This window comes from Ailuropoda melanoleuca, chromosome 6, assembly GCF_002007445.2.
Source record: "Ailuropoda melanoleuca isolate Jingjing chromosome 6, ASM200744v2, whole genome shotgun sequence".
Taxonomy (NCBI): Eukaryota; Metazoa; Chordata; class Mammalia; order Carnivora; family Ursidae; genus Ailuropoda; species Ailuropoda melanoleuca.
The window spans coordinates 53,073,827-53,099,430 of NC_048223.1; the positions used below are offsets into that span (position 1 = coordinate 53,073,827).

Genomic DNA, 25,604 nt, shown 5'->3' on the forward strand with positions numbered 1-25,604 from the left:
ACTCACCTTACTTTTTTAAACAATATTTTATTAAAAGGTGTAATTTTAAAGGCCACTCCTGACTCAGATGCAGACGATGTCTGCCCTGCATCTGGCGACTGCTCCACAAGACGTCCACGGCATCTCGGTTTGGAGCTTAAATGGTGAGTTATTTCATATTTAAAAAGAAGGTAGAGGGGCGCCTGGGCGGCTCAGTCAGTGAAGCATCTGCCTTCAGCTCAGGTCATGATCATGCGGTCCTGGGATCGAGTCCCGCATCAGGCTCCCTACCCAGCAGGGAGTCTGCTTCCTCTGCCCCTCCCCCTGCTCGTGCTCTAGCTTGTTTGCTCACTCTCTGTTTCTCTCAAATAAATAAACAAAATCTTTTTTTAAAAAAGATTTTATTTATCTATATGACAGAGATAGAGACAGCCAGCAAGAGAGGGAACACAAGCAAGGGGAGTGGGAGAGGAAGAAGCAGGCTCATAGCAGAGGAGCCTGATTGTGGGGCTCGATCCCACAACGCTGGGATCACACCCTGAGCCAAAGGCGGACGCTTAACCGCTGTGCCACCCAGGCGCCCCAAATAAATAAAATCTTTAAAAAAAAAAAAAAGTTAGGAAGGAAATTCCTACAAAAATATGTCCCGAGGTAGAAATAAGTCCCTGATATCCTGTTAGGTGAGGCAAAATCAAGTTGTAAAAGAGTAAGTAGAAGAAAAGAATTCAATTAATCTATTTCTATAACTATTATTTCTATCTGCGTCTTTAACCAGTTCTTCCTGAAATCATCTGCAGCAAGAGGTAGGGAGAAGAATGCCGAGACACTTCATATCTCCGGGTACACGTTTTCTATCTCTGTGTCTGATTGCCGAGTCTCGTTTTTTTATCATAAGAGATTATCTTTTTCCTATACATAATTTCTAAATTTTCTAGAATGAACGAACATGCATTACGTTTGTGGTATGTGATAAAAAATCAAAACTGCATTTCAAAAGCAAGTGGCTCCCATTTACGCCCACGACTGGTTTAGTTCAGCGTAGCCACTAATGGTTTCAGTCCTATTGGGCTCATGGGTTCCTGACAACATCGCAGAATCCCTCTCCAAGATGCTCTCAAATCTTGCTTTGTGAAGCAACACAGAAATAAATCCAGGACTCAGCAAAAACTGACAGAGGAGAGGGGAGGGGAAGGGAGGGCAAAAACATTAAGCCCAGCAGCTGTGGGGTGAACTCGCCCACAGCACAACAGCACAATGACAGGAACCCAGGACTCTGGGGAAGGAAACCAGCCCCACTAGTCAGCAGCCAGGCTTTGTGAGGGACAGGAAGGGCCTGGGAAGGGCTCGCAGAGAAGTGCTTCACGGGGGCACAGAGCCCTGTGAGGCTGACTTGACACAAACCCCCGCTGCACCCCTGGGACGCCTACCTGGCCCCAGTGTAACAGGTTTTGCACAGACGTTCCGGCAGGAGAGTGTGTTATATACACGGGCACTCTGGACTGCAAAAGAAACACAGTGAAATAAAGAATGGACACAGCATTAAGGAGACACTGATGTCAACATATTTTGCACTTCAGAGCTGTAATCTCAAATATAGGAGATTAAGAGCAAGGAAAAAAGTTCTAGTTCTTTGACTACAAAAATATCCTATAAAAATACGTACAATCGCACCCCTGCAGAAAACACGGAGGGAGGAGAGCAACGTGGTAACTAACGGAAGGGCTGCATGGCTTGAGGTTACTGGTCATTTTGATTTTCTTCTTCAAACTTTTCTGAATTTCCAACATTTCACATAATAATCGGACCTACTGTAAAAAATTCCCTAGAGCGTTCGTTCTAGAATTTTAAAGCCTGTTTTCAAAATGCAACATTACAAACAACAAATATATTTAGAAATACCAGCAAAGGGGCGCCTGGGTGGCTCAGGCAGTTGAGCGTCTGCCTTCGGCCCAGGTCATGATCTCAGGGTCCTGGGATCGAGCCAAGCCCGAGACAGGCTCTCTGCTCAGTGGCGAGCCTGCTTCTCCCTCTCCCTTGGCCCCTCCCCCTCGCTCATGCTCTGTCTCTCTCGCTCTCTCTCAAAATAAATAGAATTTTTTTAAAAAAAAAAAGCATCAGAAACACTGGCATATTGCTGGCTGAGGGTCTACATTTTATAAAATAAGAAAGTAAATGTGTACACACACACACAAACTTAAATACACTTACAGTAATCTCTTAAAAGAAACAGAGCACTAGAACGAATATAAATACCAGGACTTAAATTATGACAAGTCTCCTCGTTCAGCAGGAAGCTGCTAACAGCAGGCCCGGCAGACAGCATCCCAGGCCCCTGCCGAGCTTCACTCTGTGTCTCAACGAGAGACCCCGCGGGGCTCTCTGGGGAGGTCGGCCCGCGTCTCCCACACCCTCCAGCACCAACAAGCATCTTCGCAGAGGAAACAGACTCACCGAAAGTGAGAGCAAGTCTGAGCGTAAACACACATACCATGTTTAAGTTCTTCTCGTTAAATCCGCAGAGAATAAAGAAGGCATTTCCACAGAGCTCCTTCAGAACGATGTGGCTGCAAAAGTGTGCACTCAGCCACTTCAAAAACGTACCCTGCGGAAGAAATTCCTTGACCCCAAATATGTCCTATAAAATAAAAAGGAACCCAAGAATATCTCAGCATTTTGTTCTGGCAGACAAGCCTCCCTGACCCACCTCAGAAGCAGAGACACACGCCAAGCGTCACCATAGGGGACCCCAGAAAAGAAATGGCAACCAGTGGACAGTCACACTAGGACACGCAGACGATACGTACTAATAAGGCAAAAGCAGATGTTAGAGAGGAGTATTTAACGTCTCCCATGAAGAGAAGCAGCAGAAAATCAAATCCGTTCACAGCAGACTTTTCGCCACGAGAAGGGGCATTAGTGATCACTCATCCCAAGGCCATCCCCAAAGGGTGTCACGGACCGCTGGGTTGTAGTGACTTCCAAGACAGAGTCGAAGCCAAGACGGGTCAACAATGTGTCTGTGTAGGGCACACATACCCAATCCAATTCTACTGGCCAGTGAGCCGATCCCTGCCCGCCGCCTGCTGTCTTTTTTTTTCAACGCCTTTTTCTTGGGATAGAGCGTGCATAACACAGAATTTACCCTTTCAACCATTTTTAAGTGTTCAGGTCAGGGCCGTTAGGACACGGACAATACTGTGCAACTAGCACCACTACCCATCTCCAGGGCTCTTCCAACACCTCAAGCTGAAACTCGGTTCCCATTAAACACGAACTCCTCATTCCTCCCCCACCAGCACTGCCTGTTCTTATAAATAAAGTTTTATTGACACACGCACAGGCACACTCCTTCTTCTCTGCTTTGTCTCTGGCTGTTCTCACACTACGGTGGCAGAGTTCACTAGTTCCAACAGAGACTGTAGGATTCACAAAGCCACCAGTATTTACCATATGGACCTTTAGAGAAAAAGTCTGCTGACTCCTGGTGTACGTAAGCCCCGACCAACTTGCTCCAGTATTTCTGGGGCAGTCGCCATGCCCACAAAGATCTTCACATACCGGTGCAACGGGAAACCGGAAAAAGATCTTCCTTAGATGTCTCCCTCTAAGTTACACTTCTGCTGACGCTTACCCCACAGAGGGACAACCAGGAGTGAAACATTCAAATGCCTCCCAAGGCAGTGCCCCCCCCCAGGAAAAAAAGGGATGTTGAGCTCCTAATTCCCAGTATCTCAGCATGTCACCTTCTCTGGAGACAGGGTCTTTACAGAAGTCATCAAGGGAGGATGCAGTGATCGGGGTGGGCTCCGATGCAGTAGGGCTGGGGTCCTTATAGAAAGGAGGAATCTGGGTAGAGACAGACACACAGGGAGCACACACACATGTGGAAATGAAGGCAGAAACGGGAGTGATGCTCTCACAAGCCAAGGAATGCCAAGCAAGGCACCGGAAGCCAGGGGCGAGCACGGCCCAACAGACTGGTGCAGGCAGGCAAGAAACTGCAAACGTGTAAGAGGGCGAATGTTAAAAGCCTCGTGCCCAGAGTGAGGTTTCGGGAGGTGTTAAGAACCATGGTGAATGTAAATCATAGCCCAGCCAAGGGCACACCTGCTTTGTTGAACACAGTGCCCTTTCTTCCCCCCTCAAAAAATAATCAATTATGAAGATTTCAGCATCAGATATGTTTTTCAAAAGGTGTGATGAATTTGACGGTGTAACACCGTATGGGCCATATTCCGCACTTCTTTGGGCAAATTCCGTCCACATACACGCAGCCTGTCCAATCTGTTGACTACAGGAGAGCCAACCAATATCTAAAGACACACACTAGGTCTCCCGAAATGTGCCTCTTCTCCTGACTAACCCCATGACGAGTAGCTGGGGGTAATCGAGAAACATCGCGTGCAGAGAAGGTCAGACTGCAGGAAAGGCAGCAGTCTTTAAAACTCCTGGCTTGGGGTCTACGTAAGGGTCGCTAATGACGCATGCAGACATTTTTGAGGCTCTCTTCTAAAAACAGTGATAGTGCATCACTGACTTATAGTGCAATAAACCTCGCTTCCCTCTGGACTGACCAGGACGTGAAGCTGACCTTGAACTTCAGAACTGCTCTCCGAAGGCCACTGTGCGGCACACTCCCCTGGGAATTCCGTCAAAGCAGGACAGCACATCCAGAAAAAGAAAAATCCACCTTACACACTTACAGGCCCACTCAGAGCCACCTTGATGTCTTTCTAATTTATAACTTTGTATTCTGAGAGTTAGGGCACTAAGCTTCCATGTGGGCCACGCAGATTTCCCAGAGCAGCTAATGCAAAGGTCTTATGAACATTGATTTGTCCCTCTGTCACTGTCCCAGGATATCAGAAAACACCACTGTCGGGGACAGTGACTCCCAAAGACCAGTCTGTTCTGTCTACATTAGGATCCGGTGGGGTGCTCTGTGAAAACGCAGGTCCTGGGCCCCTCTCCAGACCGCACGGGCCACCACCTCCAAGGTGGGGAGTGGGGGGGTCTGTATCTTTACTAAGCTACTAGATCACAATCTCCAAGGAGCAAACTGAACCCGAAACACTCCCATGACACAGCCATTTACCTCCTCGGGATGAAGGGCACAAGGACATGGCAGTGGCAGGTCAGCAACAACCTAGGAGTCTGGTGAAGTAAGCTGCACTTCCTGAGGTCAGAGTGTAGTCGGCATTCCTTGCGAACGTCCCTTACATGGCCGATATGTCGTACCTGATTGTAAGTGTATGCTCCCATATGGGATTCCGTGCCGTGTGGCATGTATCATACATTAAACACAGATAGTGTGTGCATGACGGACCATCTGGCCTCAGGTGGCTCTCAATGGAGCTGAAGGCACAGACTCTCCCTCTAAAGGCCAATTCTTCAGGTCTGAAAAAGAAGTTTGTGGGGCAAGAGGGGGGTGAGGGGAGTCCAAGTACCTTTAAGAGAAATTCTGGAAATTTTCCTAATTTAACTAGAGGGCTACGAGAGAACTCGGCTGAAGCCACAGGAGCCAGGGCAAAAAACATTTTAATCCTTTTGGCCAGCTGGGGAATCCGTGAAAAGGCTATGAAACCTGTGGGAAGAAAAGGAAGATGACAGGAATTGCATCTTGTAGGACTTTCTCTGGAAAGGCAAAGGCGGTCATGCGATTCGCCCTCTAGTGGCAGCCCGTGAGCCATGCAGCAACATCACCCCCACCAAGAGGCAGGACACCCACACGGGGAGGGGGGTCCTTTGAACTTTGTGCAGACTTTGATTAAACTAGTTAATCAAGTGCCTGTGAAGGGCTTGATTCAGTCTTCAACCTACATACACGCTGGAAGAGAGCCAGAGCTGTCCCCGTTCCCTTAGTCATAAGCCAAGCAAAGGAAAGGCTCCCTANCCCCCCGCCCCCCCTCCGCCCATCCCCAGGAATAATTCACAGAGGCGTCCGGATCAGTCGCCAATGACTCAGAGGGGACGTACACACTGAGTAGGTTCCTGCTCTAAAACATCTAGCTTCCTCTCGGGTCCCTCCTTGCCTTGAACTTGGCCCCAGAGCGTCACTTTAGAAGGCAATGGGGCAGAGGTCACAATAGGCAAGTCATGGGAGAAGGATTATAAATGGAAAAAAAAAAATGCTTAACTCGACTCATAAGGAAGGTGCACACACCCATGTCGCCTCTGTGTGTAGCCCCTCGAACTGGCTGAGGGCGCTCGGAGGCAGCGAGGGCACGGACATGTACCCAAACACGGCACGACTCTTAAGAGCAGAACTACCTTTCCTTGACTGATTCTGCTTCTTAGGAATGTATTCTAAGGAGCTCGTGTGATAGAAACACAGATACTAACCTTAGCACACACTACAAGAAGGAATTAAATAAATCATGGCACAGGTCCATAGGCCCTCATCAGAGGAACTCTTATTTGCTAGAATTACAGGCAATTTTTATTTTCTTTAAACTTTGCCAAAAAGATTTTTAAAGTAGGCTCCACATCCAGCATGGAGCCGAACACAGGGTTTGAACTCACGACCCTGAGATCAAGACTGGAGTTGAGTTGAATGCCTAACTGACTGAGCCACCCAGTGCCCTAAAATTTTTTTTATTTTTCTATACAATGAACACATTCCTTTTATAATCAGTATAAATAAAAAATGCATATAACTTTTAGAAGCTATTTAGAAATGAAGCCTAACATGGCATGTTTGTAGTTAGTTTTATTCCACTGAAGAGTCCGTGTACTTTTTTATTTTCTGTTTAAAAGTCTCCACGCTTAGAACGCCCTTGTCTTCTATCCTCTCACATCCCCATTCTGCTAAACCAGGAAACCATGTACTAGGCTGTGGCTTCCGTTAATTCCTTCTACGTCAAGAGAACCATACACGTCTAGCCATTGATACGGAAGTCTGAATTTCCAGAGAATGTGAAATACAACCCCAAATTCCCTGCCCTCCCCCTATTCATTGTTTCTGCTTGGCATTAAAACAAAAAGCAAACATACACCTCTATTCGAACTAACACTACTTTTTTATATTCCACTCTGAAGAACCAATGCAAACTCCGTACTAAGACATCCTATCGGGCTCCAGTCTTTATCACATACGTACCGATCGTGGTGCCTTGAGAGTGACCCACATAATACGCTTGCTCTTGGCCAGTTTTGTTCAGAATGAAGTTTATCGAAGCTGGTAGATCATAATGTGCCATTTCATCAAAACTGGAATCCAGAAAAGGCACGCTTTCATTAAGACATCGCAGGCAAACACAATCGCCCGCCAACAGCAAGGGTGCAGTGGGACGGGTGCCGGTAAGCCAAGCCCAGCCGGGAAAAAGCAGCACTCAGCGGAGAACACATAAACTGCACCATGTGGGCCCCTCACTACTGTCCTCATCTTTGATTCCATAAATTAGTTTTAACCATTCTTGAGCTTTTCCATAAGTGTGATCAAACAGTACATATGCTTGTGTATCTGGCTACGTCCATGCTGTTGTGTAGCTGCTGGCTGTTTTCTGTGTAGACACACAGCACTCAATCTGTCTGTTCACGGCTCATGGGCATTTGGTAGCTTTGACTGTTCACTATTACAAATGGCGTGACAACATACACATCCTCGCACGTGCCTCGGGGAAAAGCTCCTGTTCTTGCATTTTCTGCCCTGAGGTAAGCTGTGGTTTTACAAATGGGAAACAAGCCCGAAGGAGTCCACAGCTCTGACCTTCTCTAATACCAGGAACCAAGACGCCGCCCTGGACCCGCGCACGGGAACTGTTTGTCATCAGGAGATGCGTGAGCAGACTGTTACCACCGCGTGCAAGGTGCCAGGCTCTCTCCCTGCATCCTCCCCTCTGATTCTCCTGACGGCCTCACGAGACGGGTCTTTATTCGCCCCATTTCACAAAACAGAAGACTGACACACGGAGGGCCTATGCGACAAGCGCAGTGCCGCACGGCGGGTGATGGGCAGAGCCACAAGTAAGAGAGAGGAGGGGACAACTTCCGGAAATAGAGAACAGTGCATGTGGATGGAGGAAGGAAGAAGGTTCTCGGACACGATGTACCCGGCAGCTCCCACACGACCCGAAATGCCAAAATAACTAAAAACTCTGTAAATGAATCTAATTCTTAAAACGCAACGATTTGCTTATCATTTACCCAACAGTGATTTACTAAGTTCCTCACCAGGTTAAAACCTTTCCCAAGCCATCAGTTTCTCTTCTCCTACTGTCCTGAGTTCCCCACCGAGCTGTCTCCCCGGATGTGCCTGCGTTGGAGTGCTAAGGAAACAGACCCGTCGATTCAAACATACCTGAAGGTCCAGAATTCATCCTGGGAAACTGAAAGAGTCTTGTGTCTCCGAGACCAGGTGTTCCCCCTGCTGTTCCCCATCCACACGTCAAAACCACCATCTGCCAGAATGAAGCCCAGGCTGTTGTTGGGCAGGTTGGTGACCCAGTTACTAGAATCTGCCAGCAGGCCATGCTGCAGGAACACCACCGGCTTAGGACCTGAAAAACAATCGTGTTTAGGAGACAGCAGCACCTCGCTGTAAAGCCAACGTGAATCTTGCCGAGCAGATAATTCATAAAAGATCCCGAAGCAAAGAATGAGATAAGAACAAATCAAAATGTCGACGTAGCAACGTACTTCCAATAACATCAGTATGGAATATCTTTTTAAGCAGTGCCGACAAAGTTGTAGCAAAACTAGACTATTCTGCATAACTAATAACCAGACACATTGACTTAACCGTACAAAAATGTTAATATATTAAGACCTTATGAAATGTTTCTACAATTTATTTGCTCCAGTAATTGCATTTCTTACAATGCATCCTAACGAAATAAATTAAAAGACCAAAAAAGATTATACACAGGGGTGCCTGGGTGGCTCAGTCAGGTGAGAATCTGCCTTCAGCTCAGGTCATGATCTCAGGGTCCTGGGATCGAGTCCTCTGTCAGGCTCCCTGCTCAGAGGGGAGCCGGCTTCTCCCTCTGCTCCTCCTCCCACTCAGGTTCACTTGCTCACTCTCTCTATCAAATAATAAAATCTTTAAAAAAATTAGATACCTACAAAATCATAAATATACATACACGTATTCTTTGATTTACACATATATTTTTACTTATTTATTTTATTTTCTACTCACCTCTACACTGATGTAGTAGAAGAACAAAGACTCAGGACCTCGGGCTACTTACTTTGTGTTAAAACCATTGAGTCACTCATTAACCAAGCATTTATTGAGCACCAACTATGTGCCAGGCGTTCACAGCACTGGGGACACGGTGGAGAACAAACACGGGAGGAAAACAATTCACCATCATGGAGCTAACGCTATACTGACCGTGAGTGTTAGAGACAGACACACCCGGGTTTGAACCTGTCCTCTCCAGCTTCGGACGCGAGCCCCGTGCAAAGCATTTCAACATGCCCTGAAACTTATGTCATCCCCTTAGCAGGGAAATGCGGTATCCACTTTATAAGGAGCAATGAGCTAGGAGATACGACATGAAAAGTTCTTAGCAAAGTGCACGACACACGGTAAGAGTTCAATAAACATTAGCTCATTATTGTCACCTAGCCAGTCTGAGTCTCCGTTCCATAAATAACTGTGAACAGAAACAAGTGAGGTAATTAAGAGACGGACACAGAGATCACAAAGTAAGGGCTCCCTTTGCCTTCTGCCCGTTTGTCAGGAGAGTGAAACGCTGGGGCCAGGGGAAGCTGATTGAGTGGTCCAATAGTTCACTGCAATAATTCAGCCATCCACAATGACAAGGGCTGTGGCCGCCCAGAAAATTTCATAACCCAGCCTGGAAGGGGGTTAAAGAGCAAAGCACAAATCGATAGACTACTTTGGACAACAGCTAGACAGCAGTGATGTGTGCCAGCGAAAAGGGGTGTAAAAGTATCAAGGACAAATGGAAAGAAAGATTCGTCCAGACAGACGGGAAGTGAACTGACAGATGTTTGCTTCTGTTTATGTCCTCTGATGGATGTGGTAACTAACGACTGCTTCTCAAGTGACACCCTGTGCAGCAGGTGGGCTCTGCAGACAAGTCCAGGAGGCACCGTCCAAATACCTGGCAGCATGAGCACCACCCCACGGTCATGCCGTGTGGACACTGCTCCCCTCATCTGTAGAGACAGTGGGGCAGTCTGCCAGGCAAAGGTCCAAACGACTCCCGTGACTTCGTAAGGACACACGGCAGCCCTCTGCACGGCCGGGGCCGCGTCCGTGACCTTCTCCCAGGGGAAAGACAACAGAGAGCAGAATAGATCAGGACTGGGGCAGCCTGACGAGCACTTGGCTGTCTTGAAGTTCATGCTGGTGCTGCGCTACCAGGACTACGTGGCTGGGAAAGCTCTACGGAAAAGGCCCCGTGGGATCTGTGGCATCTGAGAGGCCGACCGCCCCCGCCCCCCGCCTTCAGTGAAGAAGATCGTAGCGGGGGAAATAAGAATCATCATGGAAAGTTCAAATAAACTTCAGTGATGCGGTAACGATTACTGAAATTAGTTCGTCGTTAAATTGTAGTTCACGAGATGCGTTTTAAGTAACAGGTGCCCCTCAGCAGGGCTGCCCTGTGGGGACAGTGACAAGAGGCACGGTCGCCCAGGGTAACTGGGCATCGCTGCGGGAAGAGCGCCCGGGAGCCACACCAGGCTGTCCGGTAAGACATTGTCTCTCCTCAAAGGTGTCCTGGGGCCACGCCAGGAGGAGTAAGACTTAACCCTAAAAGACCAGCAAGTCAGGCTGATCAAGGCAACCCTTTGGCAACATTCGGCACGACCGGGGCTGGACTGCCAGGTTCCAAGAGGCGCTCCTGCCTGGCACCGGTGACGTAATACCATGGTCTGTCCGTGAAGCCGTCTCCCCTGGGGAACGGACAGTGATGATGGCCAGGGGCATGGCACACAGAAACCTGCCTCTGCTCAGCCACTCCTGAGGGCCCAGCTGAGAAAGGCAGGACCAGTGTCAACGGGGAGGAAGAGGAGGGTGACGAGGGACAGCCAGGTCAGGACTAAGGCTGGAACGGGAGGCCGGGGGGAAGAGGGGACAGCCTGTGGGGGACCAGGCCTCAGCCCCCTCCCTTGGGGAACATGTACAACCCCTCTGAAATCTGTGTTGCAGTTCCCTCCCTAACCTGGGAGCTTCAAAGGAGAAATGTGGAAACTGGCAAGTTGAAGACACACCAGAAAACTCTTTAAAAGAAACACCAAAGGTCATTAATTCCTGGATTTCCACGGGCAACGAGAAGTCCCTGGCGCTCTCTCAGAAGGGAAGCATGAAGCCGAGAGAGGGCAGATGGCCAGGTGAGGCATGTGCTCAGGCCCCACGGCTGCCCTCGTGCTAGATGTGGGGGACACAAAGGTGGGTAAGCCACACTCCCTCCCCCGATGAGCTCCATTCCAGCCCAGAAAACAGATGTACATTACCTTATAGGCCAGAGTGAAGAAGCCAGACCCCACCCAGGAAAGCCCACAGGAAAGAAAGTCATGCAGCCAGAGGCAGGGACATGGTAACCAGATTCTGAGTGAGAGACAGACCATCCCACAGAGAGTTCTGGGGAAGAAAAGGGACCCTTGATGTGAAGAACGGACAGGATGCCCCAGGCTGCAGCCAGATGGGACCCCAGAGTGCACACTGACAGCCCCCTGCAGGAGCCGGATGTCAGGCAGGGCAGGGGACCACTGGTAAAGGTCAGTGCCTTGTCTGACCTGAGACATCAGGGACCCTGTGGGGAGCACATCCTTTCAGCTGGGCCAGTTTCCTTTCCTTCCAGAACCAAAGTGCCCTCTGGGCTTCCAGCACCCATGATTCCATCAGACAGACAAAACATTAACAAAGCCTGGCCTGGGGTAGCAAAGAGGTGCAAGAAAGCTTGTCCCTTCCCTCTGGCAATCAGCGACTGCAGAAGGACACCTAGAAAAGACAGGGCCCCGCAAATGAGCCTGCCCACACACCTGCCGGTTCCCTCACCCGCCACCACCAGGGGAGAGAAAGGAAGCATTTCGCCATTCTTTCCCATCCCGCTACCAATCAAGAACTTCAGCATTTTCTGGAAAAGAAGTATCTCTCTGGGAGGCTCAATCCTACTGCCATTCACGTCTTTCAGTGAATTTGTTGAATGGGATTTCTTTTCACCTTGCTGAGAAAAGCTGACTGAAGTAAGAACTCGCTGTTACTGCGTGCTCGTACGCTCCAAGGTACCGCGCCAAAAACAGAACAGGGCTGAGAAAAGCTGAGTACTCCACCCAAGGTCGAATGAGAGCTGCTAAAAGGGGGAGTTGGGATTCGAACCGCAGATGTCCAATGCCAGGGTCCACGCTCTTCACCGCTTTGCCATAAAAAGAAGGTTACCAAGACAGAAGTCATTCTGTAGCACGCAGACGCCCTTGGAGAATGACAGGTTGAAGGGGGGAAGCTACCTTGGACCAGGCGCTCAGAAGAACGTAATCTTGGGTGGATGGAGACACAGAGAAGGAGGCAGGGACGTGGTGCCCAAGCCCCGGCCCAGGCCACACGCTCCAGCGCCTGCGACCTGGTTCATTTGAGCGACAAACTAACACAACGGGACAAGGGCTGGCTCCTCAGCTGTGCCCAGAGCTGGCTTGTTGGTGCCAGACTAGCTCTGGGAGAGCTGGGGGCTGAGGGAAGGGTCTGGAAGCCCCTCAGCCCAGAGAGGGCCAAAGGTCACCTCCACAGCACAGAGCCGGGGAGGAGCAGCGGCCTGGGGCCCCGCTGCCACAGCGCTGCCTGACTCGGCCCGAATATGGGTGGAAGCGAGGAGGGGATTTCAGGCTCCGAACACAAATGTGCTGAGCCCACAGTCTCCCGGGAGGAAGCGGACCGGGCGGGCGGGGAGGCCCTCCGGCTCCCAAGGCACTGGCCCTCTCCACCAGGCCGCTGTGTGCACAGGCGTCCGCTGTGCTCCCACGGTGTGAAGTCAGCTGAGTCCAAGAAGCACAGGGAAAACAAAATGAGGTCACCGAGGTCAGGGCATTGGCGTGAAACAGACCTTGGTTCTCACTAGACGTGAAACCTGGTAAGATTGACTCAAGCTCTCCGGAGTCTAAGTGCTACTTTCTGAAGCGGGAATCATGCAGCGGCGGATACGGAGTGAAGATCAACGAGTAATAGTCGCTCGTAACCATAATAAATACATGAAGGTCACAAAACAGTATCAGAACACAAGCACTGTGAAGAAAGACAAAATGCCCCTTAGCCAGGACAGTATGGTGACGGGTACAGCAGGAGCCTACTAAGTGCTGCGTTAGGCCCTGTGCCAAGCCAAGCACCTTGCACGCATTATCACCAAATAGCTGAGGGGGTGTGGTAGGCTGAACACGGGGCCCCCAGATGTGTCCGCGTCCCAGAACCTGTGAATGTACTACCTTACATCATGAAAGGGGCTTTGCAGATGTGATTAAAGACCTTAAATGGAGATACCACCCTGGATTAGCTGGCAGGCTGTGTCACCACAAGGGTCCTTCTAAGCGGGAGGCGGGGGCCAGAGAGAGAGAGAGATTGCTGGAAGATGCTTTGCTGCTGGCTTTGAAGGCAGGGGATGGGGCCAGAAGCCAAGGAATGTGGGCAGCTTCAGGATGCTGCAAAAAGCAAGAAAACAGATTCTCCCCTAGAATCTCTGGAGGGAATGCGGCCCTGCCGACACCTTCATCTCTGGACCTATGATCTCAGAACCGTAAGACAACGGATTTGTGGTGTTTTGAGCCACAGTATGGCTAAGGAGCCCAGCCAGCAACCCTGAACCAGAACAGACAGATGGGAGTATGTCTCCGGGGCCTAAAGAAGAGAGAGGCTGGGCTCCTTGCTGCTTTAGAAGGAGCCTGCATAACCTAAAACCTTCCAGAATAGCTTAGAAGGTAGGTTTCAAGTCACATACGCCCCCTCTCCCCCCGTGCCAAGGCAGATTCTAGACAGACGGGCCATGAGGACTTGCTTACAGTGCCCACACGCTGCCGCTGTGTCTCACGGAGGAGTGCACAGTCAGAATCGCCCCTCATTTCAGACCCCCTGCCACCATCCATGGGACTGGACAATTCAAGCGAGCTTCAGACCCAGCAAAATCGGCCCTCAATTGTGCATGAGCCCAAAGTCCAGGGCGGGTGCCAACCATCCCTGAGACAGGATTCAGGTCACCAGAAACTCCTGAACCTTCCCCAACTACTCACACTAGACCATAGCAAGCATTCTGGCATCTGGTTAATTTGTAGGTATTACCAGTATTTGTCACAACAGCTCCCGATTATGGATTTGGCGCTGTGTTCCACATGGATTATGCTGTCATGAGAGACATGTGAACATCTACCCCATGCTACAGATAAGGGGACTGACGCCTGCAGAGAGAGGGAGGTTAAGTGGCCCGCACACTCACCCCAAGTTCTTCTCACTCCAAAATCCCCGCTTCGACCACTACTCCAAAAAAAATGTGTCATGAAAGAACAAAGTGGTAGGAGAGAAGAGGCGTGCTTCCAAGTACTCTATTTGAATGCAGTCACCTCAAAGCGAGCCAACACTCGCTGCCCGTCAAAATGCCCTGGAGCACTTCAAAACCACACACGTTTCTGGCCCAGCTCCTGAGCGAGGGGACCAGGAACTCCAGGGGCAGAGCCCAGAAGGGTTTCTTTTTGACAGGCTCCGTCAGCGTGTCTGAGGCAGCCCAGCCACAGCTGGGGTCAAGGTGGCTTCATCCAACGGGGAGCATGGCCACCCTCTGCTCCTCCAGCCAGGCCCGGGGAACGCACTGCCTAAATGCCCAGAGAGAGGCCAGACACCGAGATCCCTGGCTGCCGTCTGACAGGCTCCTGGAGGTAGTTCCAGGGCCTCCCTCTCAAGGATTATTGAGAGTAGACCTCCATTTATCCCAAGCACAGGACAACGGAGTGAATTTCTGCAGTTAATGCTGGTTTGAAGAGTTGGCCTCAAAACACAGCCGAAAGCACGATCAGCAAACAATAGCGGGAAGCCTTGGTCACAACACGCAGAGTCACTGGAGAAAATGAGGAGGAGGAGCTCATCCCCAAAGCATCTGTTGCCAGGAACTTTCAGAACAGAAGCTGGTGCACGGGTTACCCAAACAGAGCACCTCCCACACGGTGGCTTTATCAGTGACATCGACGTTGTCCCCAGGGCTGCGTGGGGAGGAGCTCGAGCCTAAGCCCACTGCCTTGCCACAGGCAAAGTCATCAAGCCCTCTAAGCCCTGGTTTCCTCGCCTGTAACAGGGACAGAGCTGCACGAGAATCATTCACGACCTACAGGGAGCCCATGGCCCCTCCCCAGGAAGCCCTCAGAAAGGTGTGCACTTTGCCACGGGCCGGATCACAGTGCGCACATTCCAGAGTCGCCCTGCTGAAGAGGGGTGGCTCTCTGCAGGAGAGGACACGACAGTGCTCGGATCTCAGAGCCACCCAGGGAACCAGCCCCATCTCCCCGGCACCAGCCACGGACGCCGTGGTCACTGCGCAACGTGAGGGTGGAGATCCGGGCGGAGCGATCCCCGGCAGCGCCCCCAGCGCCCCGCACGGAGTCTGGCAAGTGCCGCTCGCTCGTGACAACTCAGGAATTCACGCCATCGCGAAGGAATAACGAAGCGAAGCAAGAGAACTGCTCCGGTGTTCACAGGCACGCCGTGCACAGCACGCGCTCTCCAGCACGCCCCCCACTAGTCTACGGCAACTCTGGGCAGCACCAGGCCGCTAACCCACTGTACCCCCGGCACACGGAGACTCCGAGGCCAGGGAGAAGCAGTCCTCCCAGGACACACACGGGTAGCACACAGTCGAGCCGGGGACCGAACCCAGGTCACGTGTCAGCAACGTGCGTCCTCTCCCTGCGAAGCCGCCTCTGCGCTCTCCCTGCCCCTCGCCGCGACCACAGCCTGCCTTCGAGAGGCTTCGCGCTGTGGCAGCTTGAGATCGTGGAGCCTCACCGTTGGCCAAATGTTGGGGAATTACTTAGCTCTAATTCAAAATGCTCAGTTAGCAGAACAGAGGGGCCCAGAGAGGCAAGGGCATCTCCACCGGCACTGGCCAGAGACAGGGACTCCGACCTCCACACACGGTTACTTCTCACTCGTTCTCTCTCCCTTCAGCACCGTCTGTGCACAGCACACAAATCCCGACAGACATCCTTCTCCTTTCCTGAGAGTGTGGGATACATTCCGTGCCCGTGCATTCGGACTGCTACAACAAAAACCCACAGACTGCACGGCTCATGAACAAGAGAAATTCTATCTCACGCTTCTGGAGGCTTGGAAGTCCAAGATGGAGGCTCTGGCACATCTGGGGTCTTGTGGGGACCCCCCTCCTGGTCCACAGACAGCTGTCTTTTCACGGTGTCCTCACAGAAGAGGCAGGGGAGCTCCCTGGGGTCTCTGTTCTAGGAGGGCCCGAATCCCTTCACCCAGGCCCAAATCACCTCCCAAAGGCCCCACCTCCAAACACCACCACAGTGGGCGTTAGGGTTCAACACAGGAATTTAGGGGAGACATAAACATTCAGCGATAGCACCTTTCCTGTCCGGGGGGCGGGGGCTGGCTACTGAGGAAGCAGACATCAGAGACAACTGGCAAATGCCTTTTTTTTCATTAAGAACAGAAACTAGGGCTCCATGTGTAACACAGGGTGTTTTATGGGCCTTATTTCATCTAATTTTCACAAGCCCTATGAAATAACAAGTGTTACTCTTCCTGGTTAGTAGATGAAGAGGTGAAGTAAACTGCCAAGGTCACACCTAGTTACAGTAGTACAGCGGGAACTTAAACCCCAGGCCGGGGTCGCCAACACGCTCACTCGGCATCTGCACACATACGAGGTGTCTGGCCTGATTCCACACCCAGCGCGGGACGCCCCACACTTGCATCTGTGGCTGGCTCTCAGCTCAGCAGGACTGAACCCTTCACCAGCGAGGCCTTGGCCATCAGCGCCCTGCACCACCGCGTCCCAGGAGGGCCCAGCCCCAGAGGAGCTCTCGGGGACACTGAAGGCTTGGCTGCAGTGACAATCAAGTGTCAGAAGCAGCTTCGGCCTCAAAGAACTTACAGTCTAGTGAAGGTGGAAATCACACACACCGTCACCTACGTCACCCGTCATGACCTATGGTATTCCGCCCTCTGTGCTAGGCAGGAAACACCCAGGGAACCGTGAGAATGAGCGGCTGCGGACTGTTCCCTGAAAATGTGACTCGGAGGATGAGGACAGAGAACGGGTAAGACCGGTTAATCAGGAGGAAGACAGGGAGGGTGCAGGAGATGGAGAGTGCTGGCAGGGCACCCTCTTCCTTTCCAGCCCCAACCTGCACACAGGAGGGGACAGGTGGAACTCTTGTTGGCTCATGCCGGCCGTAGGCAAAGGTCTGAACACAGTCCGCTACCCCGAGAGCCATCAGAGTCCAGCACAGCTGGACGGGAGTTCAGTTTGGCCAGAGTCCACAAGCCCGGGCATCCATTAATGACCCTACATTGGCCCATTGTTGCCGGGAGGCAAGGAATTACATCTCAGCTCGCCCGGGGCTCTGGGATGCTTGTCAGAACACAGCATTTACTCAAACAGACGGTTCCTTCAGGAATTGCATAGAGGAGAAGGACAGAAAATCCAGAAATAATAGAATCTTAAAACAATCAAATGAGAATACAAGTCAATGGCTTTCTGTCCAAAGATCTCATTGAAAGCCAGACGGTGAATTTTCAGTTATGACTTAAAAAGCTCAAGAGGCAAGCCGTGGGGCGTCTTTGCCAAGGTGAAGTTCAAAAATCCCTGAAGACAATTATTCATGTCCCAGAATACCACTCCCCTCATTAGGCCATCAGACACCTATCATAGATCATATCAGATATAAGATATGTCATATGTACGTGTATGTATTTACGTAAATACGTGTATCAAATAGAAATAATCACAAGTGGTGCTTTGATGATTGCTTTATGAACAATGTATTTTCCAGTTAGGCGAGAAGTCTGCCTTGTTGTAGTCACTGTTTTCTCTATTTTAGGCAAGACAACATGCATTTCCTTGTTTTAGTCAAATAAAATAAGTATCTAATTATCATGGGATCAACTTGCGCAATACTTATTACATAAGGTTGGATTCTCTAGTTCAAAGAACATTATCTCTGCAGCCAGACTGGCTGGGCCACTATTCTTTGCCTTAAAGCCAATTTCTTTCTCTCTTTGTCTCACCCAGTAAAATGAGGTGTTCCTCTAGCACACAGGTTCCAGAACCCAAGGATTTTACCCTGGAATCCACTAGGAAGTACATTAAAAATGCAAACTCTCTGAATCCCTGGCTCACACAGGACCTTGAGACCCTTGTACTGCTGACATCCCATGACTTTCTAACATAAGGCTGAGCACGTGAAAAGAGAACCACTTCCCTATTAAGGATGAATTTCCGAATTTCAATTCCCTTTTGGAGTTAGTGCAGAGCAGGGGTAACTCAACACTTGACAGAGAAGTTGGCTTCACCCTGAGAAGCACACACAGGCTCCACAGGCTGCTAGGAACTTTCCACGTACGTGTTCCAAGCTGACCAGCTGTAGGAGTTTGACCCAACAGGCAAATGACCGTCTAAATCAGCAGGTCCTTCACTGGGTCCGCACACTCTCTACAACCGTATGTAACATGTGTGAGCAGCGTTCTGTGCTGCTTCACTACTGACAAGGTGCACTGCCTTCATGCGGTTCAGAGCCCCGATTCTGAAGTCAGGCTGGCCGGGCAGAGGGCACGGCGCTGCCAACCGTGCTGGGGGACACGGGGACGACAAGGGCACAGCCCTGCCTTCAGAGAGTGTCTGCAGAGAGGGACAGTGGGGAGGAGGCAGCACAGAAGTCAGTCCATCCCAAGGCAGAGGAAGGAAAGCACCGCAGAGGAAGGAGAGCGGTGTTAGCAAGGTGCTGGGGAGCTCAGAGGAAGGACGTCTCCTTCCTACTCCAGCAACCCGGACAGCCGCCAGGAAGCTGTGCCTGGAGGGAAGGAAAGAATGGTTTTATAAATATATAGAAATGAAGATGGTGGGCGGGGGGAGCAACAGCCGAGAGGCCATTTTCACCGGCCAGAGCCCAGGGGGAGCTCCGCAGAAAGGGACTGCCTCGCTTGGATCGCAGTGCGTCCGAAACTCGTTCTCTGATACTTACGCCACAGCAGACGCGACTTCAGTCACTCATTGCTGGACCGAGATGCCAGCTTCAACCCGCACAGCTGATCAATGACAACGGTTTCATTGCCAACGAATGAACCCAGCTGGCAACCGACGAGCCTGCGGTCTCCCACCCCACCGGGAGGAGACAGAGACACTGCAGACATCACAGTCCCTGACTGTCATCACCGAGGTGCTGAATCGAAGGTCTCTGCCACACCCACGGCAGCTTCGAAGTTCTGCCGTGTGAGCGGTCCAGGCAACGGGGAAACAGTAGTAAGGAAAGGTAGGTCACCTCGTGTGTTAGGGACCTGAGGACTGCCCGATGGCCCTATCCTATATCCTGTCCCTGGCTCGGAGAAGCTTCCTCCTGCAAAACTACACAAGGTGGGCGAGACAGGGGCAGGAGGACGAGCCACGGGGCCAAACGCTGGGACCATAAAGCCCTCCAATAATCTCTACGTGTGGCGCTCCGTACAAACAGGCCAGTGCGGCAGGCCTGGAAGGCGCTCCCCACACAGGTGGCATGGCACCACAGGACAGCACAGAAATGGAGAAAATGGACGTACAAAGGGCAAGAGGGACGGTTTCACCATCTCCCCAGGAAATGAATGAACGGTTTAAGGCACCCTGCAATGCCTCGTAATTAGTACAGATGCAGGCCATTATCTGTGGGTGTAGGAGAAGCATTAATTTTGTAAAAGGGAAACAATTTGCATCTGCCTGTTTTGAAATTCTTCCTTTTTCTAATACATGGGAAGCCTCAAAAATGGAAGTGGCTCAAGCCTCTCTTGGATCATGACCTTCTTGCAGGCTTCAGGTTAAACGGTCAGGAGAGCGTAAGTAGGGTGGTGCCCAGCCCAGCGGAGGGAGAGAGGAACTGGAGCCACATAACGTGGGCAGCCTAGAGAGGGCCTGACAGCTGCTCAAAGTCCGGAGTCAAGAGTGATTCTGCAGTTTCCAGGGCCAGATCATCGGGAGGACGATGGTGTTATTAATAGACGAGGAAGTCAGGGGAGGGAGTGGCATGAACGACAGGATGAGTTCCACCTTGGCTGTGAAGGACTCTTAGGAATTCTTTTTGTCTGTTTGGCTTAAATGAGCCAAAGCAAGACCACTGACAACGCTGCTCCTGAGCAGGAGGAGAGGACAGTGAGGGGTCCCTGCCAGGGGCCGTGGTCATGCAAACCATGTGTCCTACACGGTGTTCAGGGATATGAGGAGCTGCCTTAGGTAAGGGAGTCACCCCCTGCAGCGCTCCTTGAACACGCAGCCTAGCGCACAGCAGGTGTGGGACACGCACCACGGATGCCCTACAAGGAGACCTCCGCAGAGCAGACAAAGCAGATGGGGACCTCTCGCTGCGACCACATTCAGAGAGCTTTCAGTCCGTGCCCCCCATTCTGAAGACCAGGGGTATCCACCCCCCCGCGGCACGCACGCTGCCAATAACAACAAAAGCGTAGGGACTAGAACCCACAGCACCAGAGTGACCAAGGGGAACTCTGGGATCATCCCAGCCAATCAACTGTTTCTACAGATGAAGAATCCAAGGCACCCAGAGGCGAAAACACAGTGCATCCCTAGCAGCCAATGCAGACCTGGCACTGAGCTCTCCTGACTCCTTCCTGCCACCGGGGAGCACGTGGAGACTCGAGCTCACCCTGCTCACCTTGGGGACACAGCGCCTCACCTGCAAGAGGACATACATACGTACTTCTGTACGTGGGGCAGGTGGCACTCCCTGCACTAAGCGCTGCATGAGACAGAAGCCCAGGGGTGAGGACAGAGAACACAGGGGGTGCGTTCTCTAAACATGTTTTTACCGAGCTTCTTTTAAGTGATTCACATTACCAATTCTATTAGTCAACCAACCACTTTAAAGAGAAATGACATCTGTACCTATTCTTTATATGGGATCTGAAATCAAAGGGTTTACTAAAGAGGGAGTAAAGATGGCAGAGTTAAGATGGCAGAGGAGTAGGGGTCCCCTTTTTCAGCTGGTCCCCTGAGCCGAGCTGGATAGATACCAGACCATCCTCAACACCCACGGAATCAGCCTGAGACGCAGGAAGATACATCTGGATCTCTACAAATGAACATCTCCAGCAATGAGTATTGAGGTACGAAGTGGGGAGCCGTGAATCAGTGCACAGATATCAGGAGATAAATGGAAGGGGGAGGGAGACTCCGCGTTCGGGTGCCAGGAAGCATTAGCCACCTGTACTGGGGAGCAGGCGGACTCGGACTCGCGGACCAGCACCCGCGAGAGAGCAGACTGAGACCGTGAGCCAGGGAACGCGCATGCAACTGGACTGAAAACCGGAGCTCCAGAGTGTGCGCGAACCCCACTGAAACGGAGCTCCAGAGCACACAGGGGCAACTGGCGGTGTTAGAAGCACAAAGGACAGAGACCTGCTGGCCCTGGAAGTGAAGGCTGGGACGCCGGGTGTGGGGCGCACATCCCTGGACGCTGCAGGGTTTAGCAACACCGACAGAAATAGAGTTAAAGTGGCCAGGAGAGCTCAGTGGAGAGCGGTCTGCGATCTCTCTGTTCTGAGACAGAGGCTGGGATTCGGCCACTGCTGCTCTGACTCTCAGGAGGCATAGCAAACTGCCAGGGAAAGCCGCCAGAGAACAAAAGCCTGGAAACACCGGCTCACAGGGTGCCCATCCCCATCCCCCCGCGCAGGGGACACGGAGACTCTACCCANACAGAAGGGCACTATATTATTCTTAAAGGAAGTATTCAACAAGTGGATATGACAATTATAAATATATATGCCCCCAACAGGGGAGCAGCAAGATACACAAGCCAACTCTTAAACAGAATAAAGAGATATATAGATAAAAATACGTTAATAGTAGGGGACCTCAACACTCCACTACCAGCAATAGACAGATCACCTAAGCAGAAAATCAACCAAGAAACAAGAGCTTTGAATGATATACTGGACCAGATGGACCTCATAGATATATAGAGAACACTACACCCCAGAACAACAGAATACGCATTCTATTCGAATGCACATGGAACGTTCTCCAGAATAGATCATGTTTTGGGTCACAAAACAGGTCTCGACCAATACCAAAAGACTGAGATTANCACAAAACAGGTCTCAACCGATACCAAAAGACTGAAATTATTCCCTGCATATTCTCAGACCACAATGCTTTGAAACTGGAACTCAATCACAAGGAAAATTTTGGAAGAAACTCAAACACTTGGAAAATAAGAACCATCCTGCTCAAGAATGGCTGGGTAAACCAGGGAATTAAAAAGGATCTTAAGCAATATTTGGAGACCAACGAGAAAGAAAACACAACGGTCCGAAACCTATGGGATACTGCAAAGGCAGTCCTAAGGGGAAAATACGTAGCCATCCAAACCTCACTCAAAAGAATAGAAAAATCTAAAATGCAGTTTTTATATTCTCAGCTCAAGAAACTGGAACAGGAACAGAAGAATAGGCCTAATCCATGCACGAGAAGGCAGGTGATCAAGATTAGAGCACACNTGATCAAGATTAGAGCAGAGATCAATGAATTAGAAATCAGGAGCACAGTAGAGCAGATCAACAGAACTAGAAGCTGGTTCTTTGAAAGAATAAATAAGATCGGTAAACCACTGGCAAGACTTATTCAAAAGAATAGAGAAAGGACCCAAATTAATAAGATTATGAATGAAAGGGGAGAGATCATGACCAGCACCAATGAAATAGGAATGATCATTAGACACTTTTATCAACAGCTTTATGCCAATAAATTAAATAACCTGGAAGAGATGGATGCCTTCCTGGAAACCTATAAACTACCAAGACTGAAATAGGAAGAAATTGATTTTTTAAACAGGCCAATTAATTATGAAGAGATTGAAGAAGTGATCAAAAACCTCCCGAAAAACAAGAGTCCAGGGCCTGATGGATTCCCCGGGGAATTCTACCAAACATTCAGAGAAGAAATAATACCTATTCGCCTGAAGCTGTTTCAAAGAATAGAAACAGAAGGAAAACTACCAAACTCATTCTACAAGGCCAGTATTACCTTGATGCCCAAACCAGGCAAAGACCCCAANAACAGGAAGAAATAGATTTCTTAAATAGGCCAATTAACTATGAAGAAATTGAGTCAGTGATAAACAACCTTCCAAATAATAAAACTCCAGGCCCAGACGGTTTTCCTGGGGAATTCTACCAAACATTCAAAGAAGAAATAATACCTATTCTCCTAAAGCTATTTCAAAAAATAGAAACAGAAGGAAAGCTACCAAACTCATTCTATGAGGCTAATATTACCTTGATCCCCAAACCAGGCAAAGACCCCCTCAAAAAGGAGAATTACAGACCGATTTCTCTGATGAATATGGATGCCAAAATTCTCAACAAGATCCTAGCTAATAGGATCCGACAGTACATTAAAAGGATTGTCCATCATGACCAAGTGGGATTCATACCTGGGATGCAAGCATGGTTCAACACTCGCAAATCAATCAATGTGATAGATCATATCAACAAGAAAAGAGTCAAGAACCATATGATCCTCTCAATAGATGCAGAAAAAGCATTCANAAGAACCATATGATCCTCTCAATTGATGCAGAAAAAGCATTTGACAAAATACAGCATCCTTTCCTGATTAAAACCCTTCAGAGTGTAGGAATAGAGGGTACATTTCTCAATCTCATAAAAGCCATCTATGAAAAGCCTACTGCAAGCATTATTCTCAATGGGGAAAAGCTGGAAGACTTTCCCTTAAGATCAGGAACACGACAAGGATGCCCACTCTCGCCACTAGTATTCAACACAGTACTAGAAGTCCTTGCAACAGCATTCAGACAACAAAAAGGGATCAAAGGTATCCAAATCGGCAAAGAAGAAGTCAAACTGTCTCTCTTTGCAGATGACATGATACTCTATATGGAAAACCCAAAGGAATCCACTCCCAAACTATTAGAAGTTATAGAACAATTCAGTAAGGTGGCAGGATACAAAATCAATGCCCAGAAATCAGTTGCATTTCTATACATGAACAATGAGACTGAAGAAAGAGAAATTAGGGAATCCATTCCATTTACAATAGCACCAAAAATAGCACGTTACCTTGGAATTAACTTAACCAGAGACGTAAAGGACCTATATCCTAGAAACTATAGATCACTTTTGAAAGATATTGAGGAAGACATAAAAAGATGGAAAAATATTCCATGCTCATGGATCGGAAGAATTAACATAGTTAAAATGTCCATGCTACCCAGAGCAATTTACACTTTCAACACTATCCCGATGAAAATACCAATGACATTTTTCAAAGAACTGGAACAAATAGTCCTTAAATTTGTGTGGAACCAGAAAAGGCTCCAAATCGGCAAGGAAATGTTGAAAAGGAAAAACAAAGCTGGGAGCATCATGTTGCCAGATTTCGAGCTGTACTACAAAGCTGTGATCACAAAGACAGCATGGTACTGGCACAAAAACAGACACATCGACCAATGGAACAGAATAGAGAACCCAGAAATGGACCCTCGGCTCTTTGGGCAACTAATCTTTGATAAAGCAGGAAAAAACATCCGGTGGAAAAAAGACAGTCTCTTCAATAAATGGTGCTGGGAAAATTGNGAATCTCCAAGGAACTGTTGAAAAGGAAAAACAAAGCTGGGGGCATCACAATGCCGGATTTCGAGCTGTACTACAAAGCTGTGATCACAAAGACAGCATGGTACTGGCACAAAAACAGACACATAGACCAATGGAACAGAATAAACAACCCAGAAATGGACCTTCGGCTCTTTGGGCAACTAATCTTTGACAAAAAAGGAAAAAACATCCAGTGGACAAAAGACAGTCTCTTCAATAAATGGTGCTGGGAAAATTGGACAGCTACACGCAAGAGAATGAAACTTGACCACTCTCTCACACCATACACAAAGATAAACTCCAAATGGATGAAAGACCTCGATGTGAGACAGGAATCCATCAAAATCCTAGAGGAGAACATAGGCAGTAACCTCTATGACATCAGCCACAGCAACTTTTTTCATGACACATCTCCAAAGGCAAGAGAAACAAAAGAAAAAATGAACTTTCGGGACTTCATCAAAATAAAAAGCTTCTGCACAGCGAAGGAAACAGTCAAAAAAACTAAGAAGCAGCCCACGGAATGGGAGAAGATATTAGCGAATGACACTACAGATAAAAGACTGGTATCCAAGATCTACAAAGAACTTCTCAAACTCAATATGCGAGAAACAAATAAACAAATCATAAAATGGGCAGAAGATATGAACAGACACTTTTCCAATGAAGACATACAAATGGCTAACAGACACATGAAAAAATGTTCAAAATCATTAGCCATCAGGGAAATTCAAATCAAAACCACACTGAGATACCACCTTACGCCAGTTAGAATGGCAAAAATTGACAAGGCAAGAAACAACAGTTGTTGGAGAGGATGTGGAGAAAGGGAATCCCTATT

The 25,604-nt window shown here is 49.4% G+C and overlaps 1 protein-coding gene across 5 annotated transcripts in view; it reads right to left on the reverse strand.

The window, feature by feature from the left end:
* LIPA (lipase A, lysosomal acid type) overlaps positions 1 to 25,604 on the reverse strand; it is a 37,424-nt gene that overhangs the window by 3,773 nt on the left and 8,047 nt on the right. For all 5 annotated transcript variants that reach the window (XR_004626098.1, XM_034662405.1, XM_034662404.1 and 2 more), the window contains 5 exons: positions 8,279 to 8,477; positions 7,079 to 7,188; positions 5,427 to 5,563; positions 2,468 to 2,614; positions 1,407 to 1,478 (listed from right to left, as the gene is read on the reverse strand). Coding sequence is in view for 4 of the 5 variants with exons in the window: in XM_034662405.1 (XP_034518296.1) it covers positions 1,407 to 1,478; positions 2,468 to 2,614; positions 5,427 to 5,563; positions 7,079 to 7,188; positions 8,279 to 8,477 (665 nt within the window). In the remaining variant the exon portion in view is untranslated. The remainder of the gene's footprint in view (positions 1 to 1,406; positions 1,479 to 2,467; positions 2,615 to 5,426; positions 5,564 to 7,078; positions 7,189 to 8,278; positions 8,478 to 25,604) is intronic.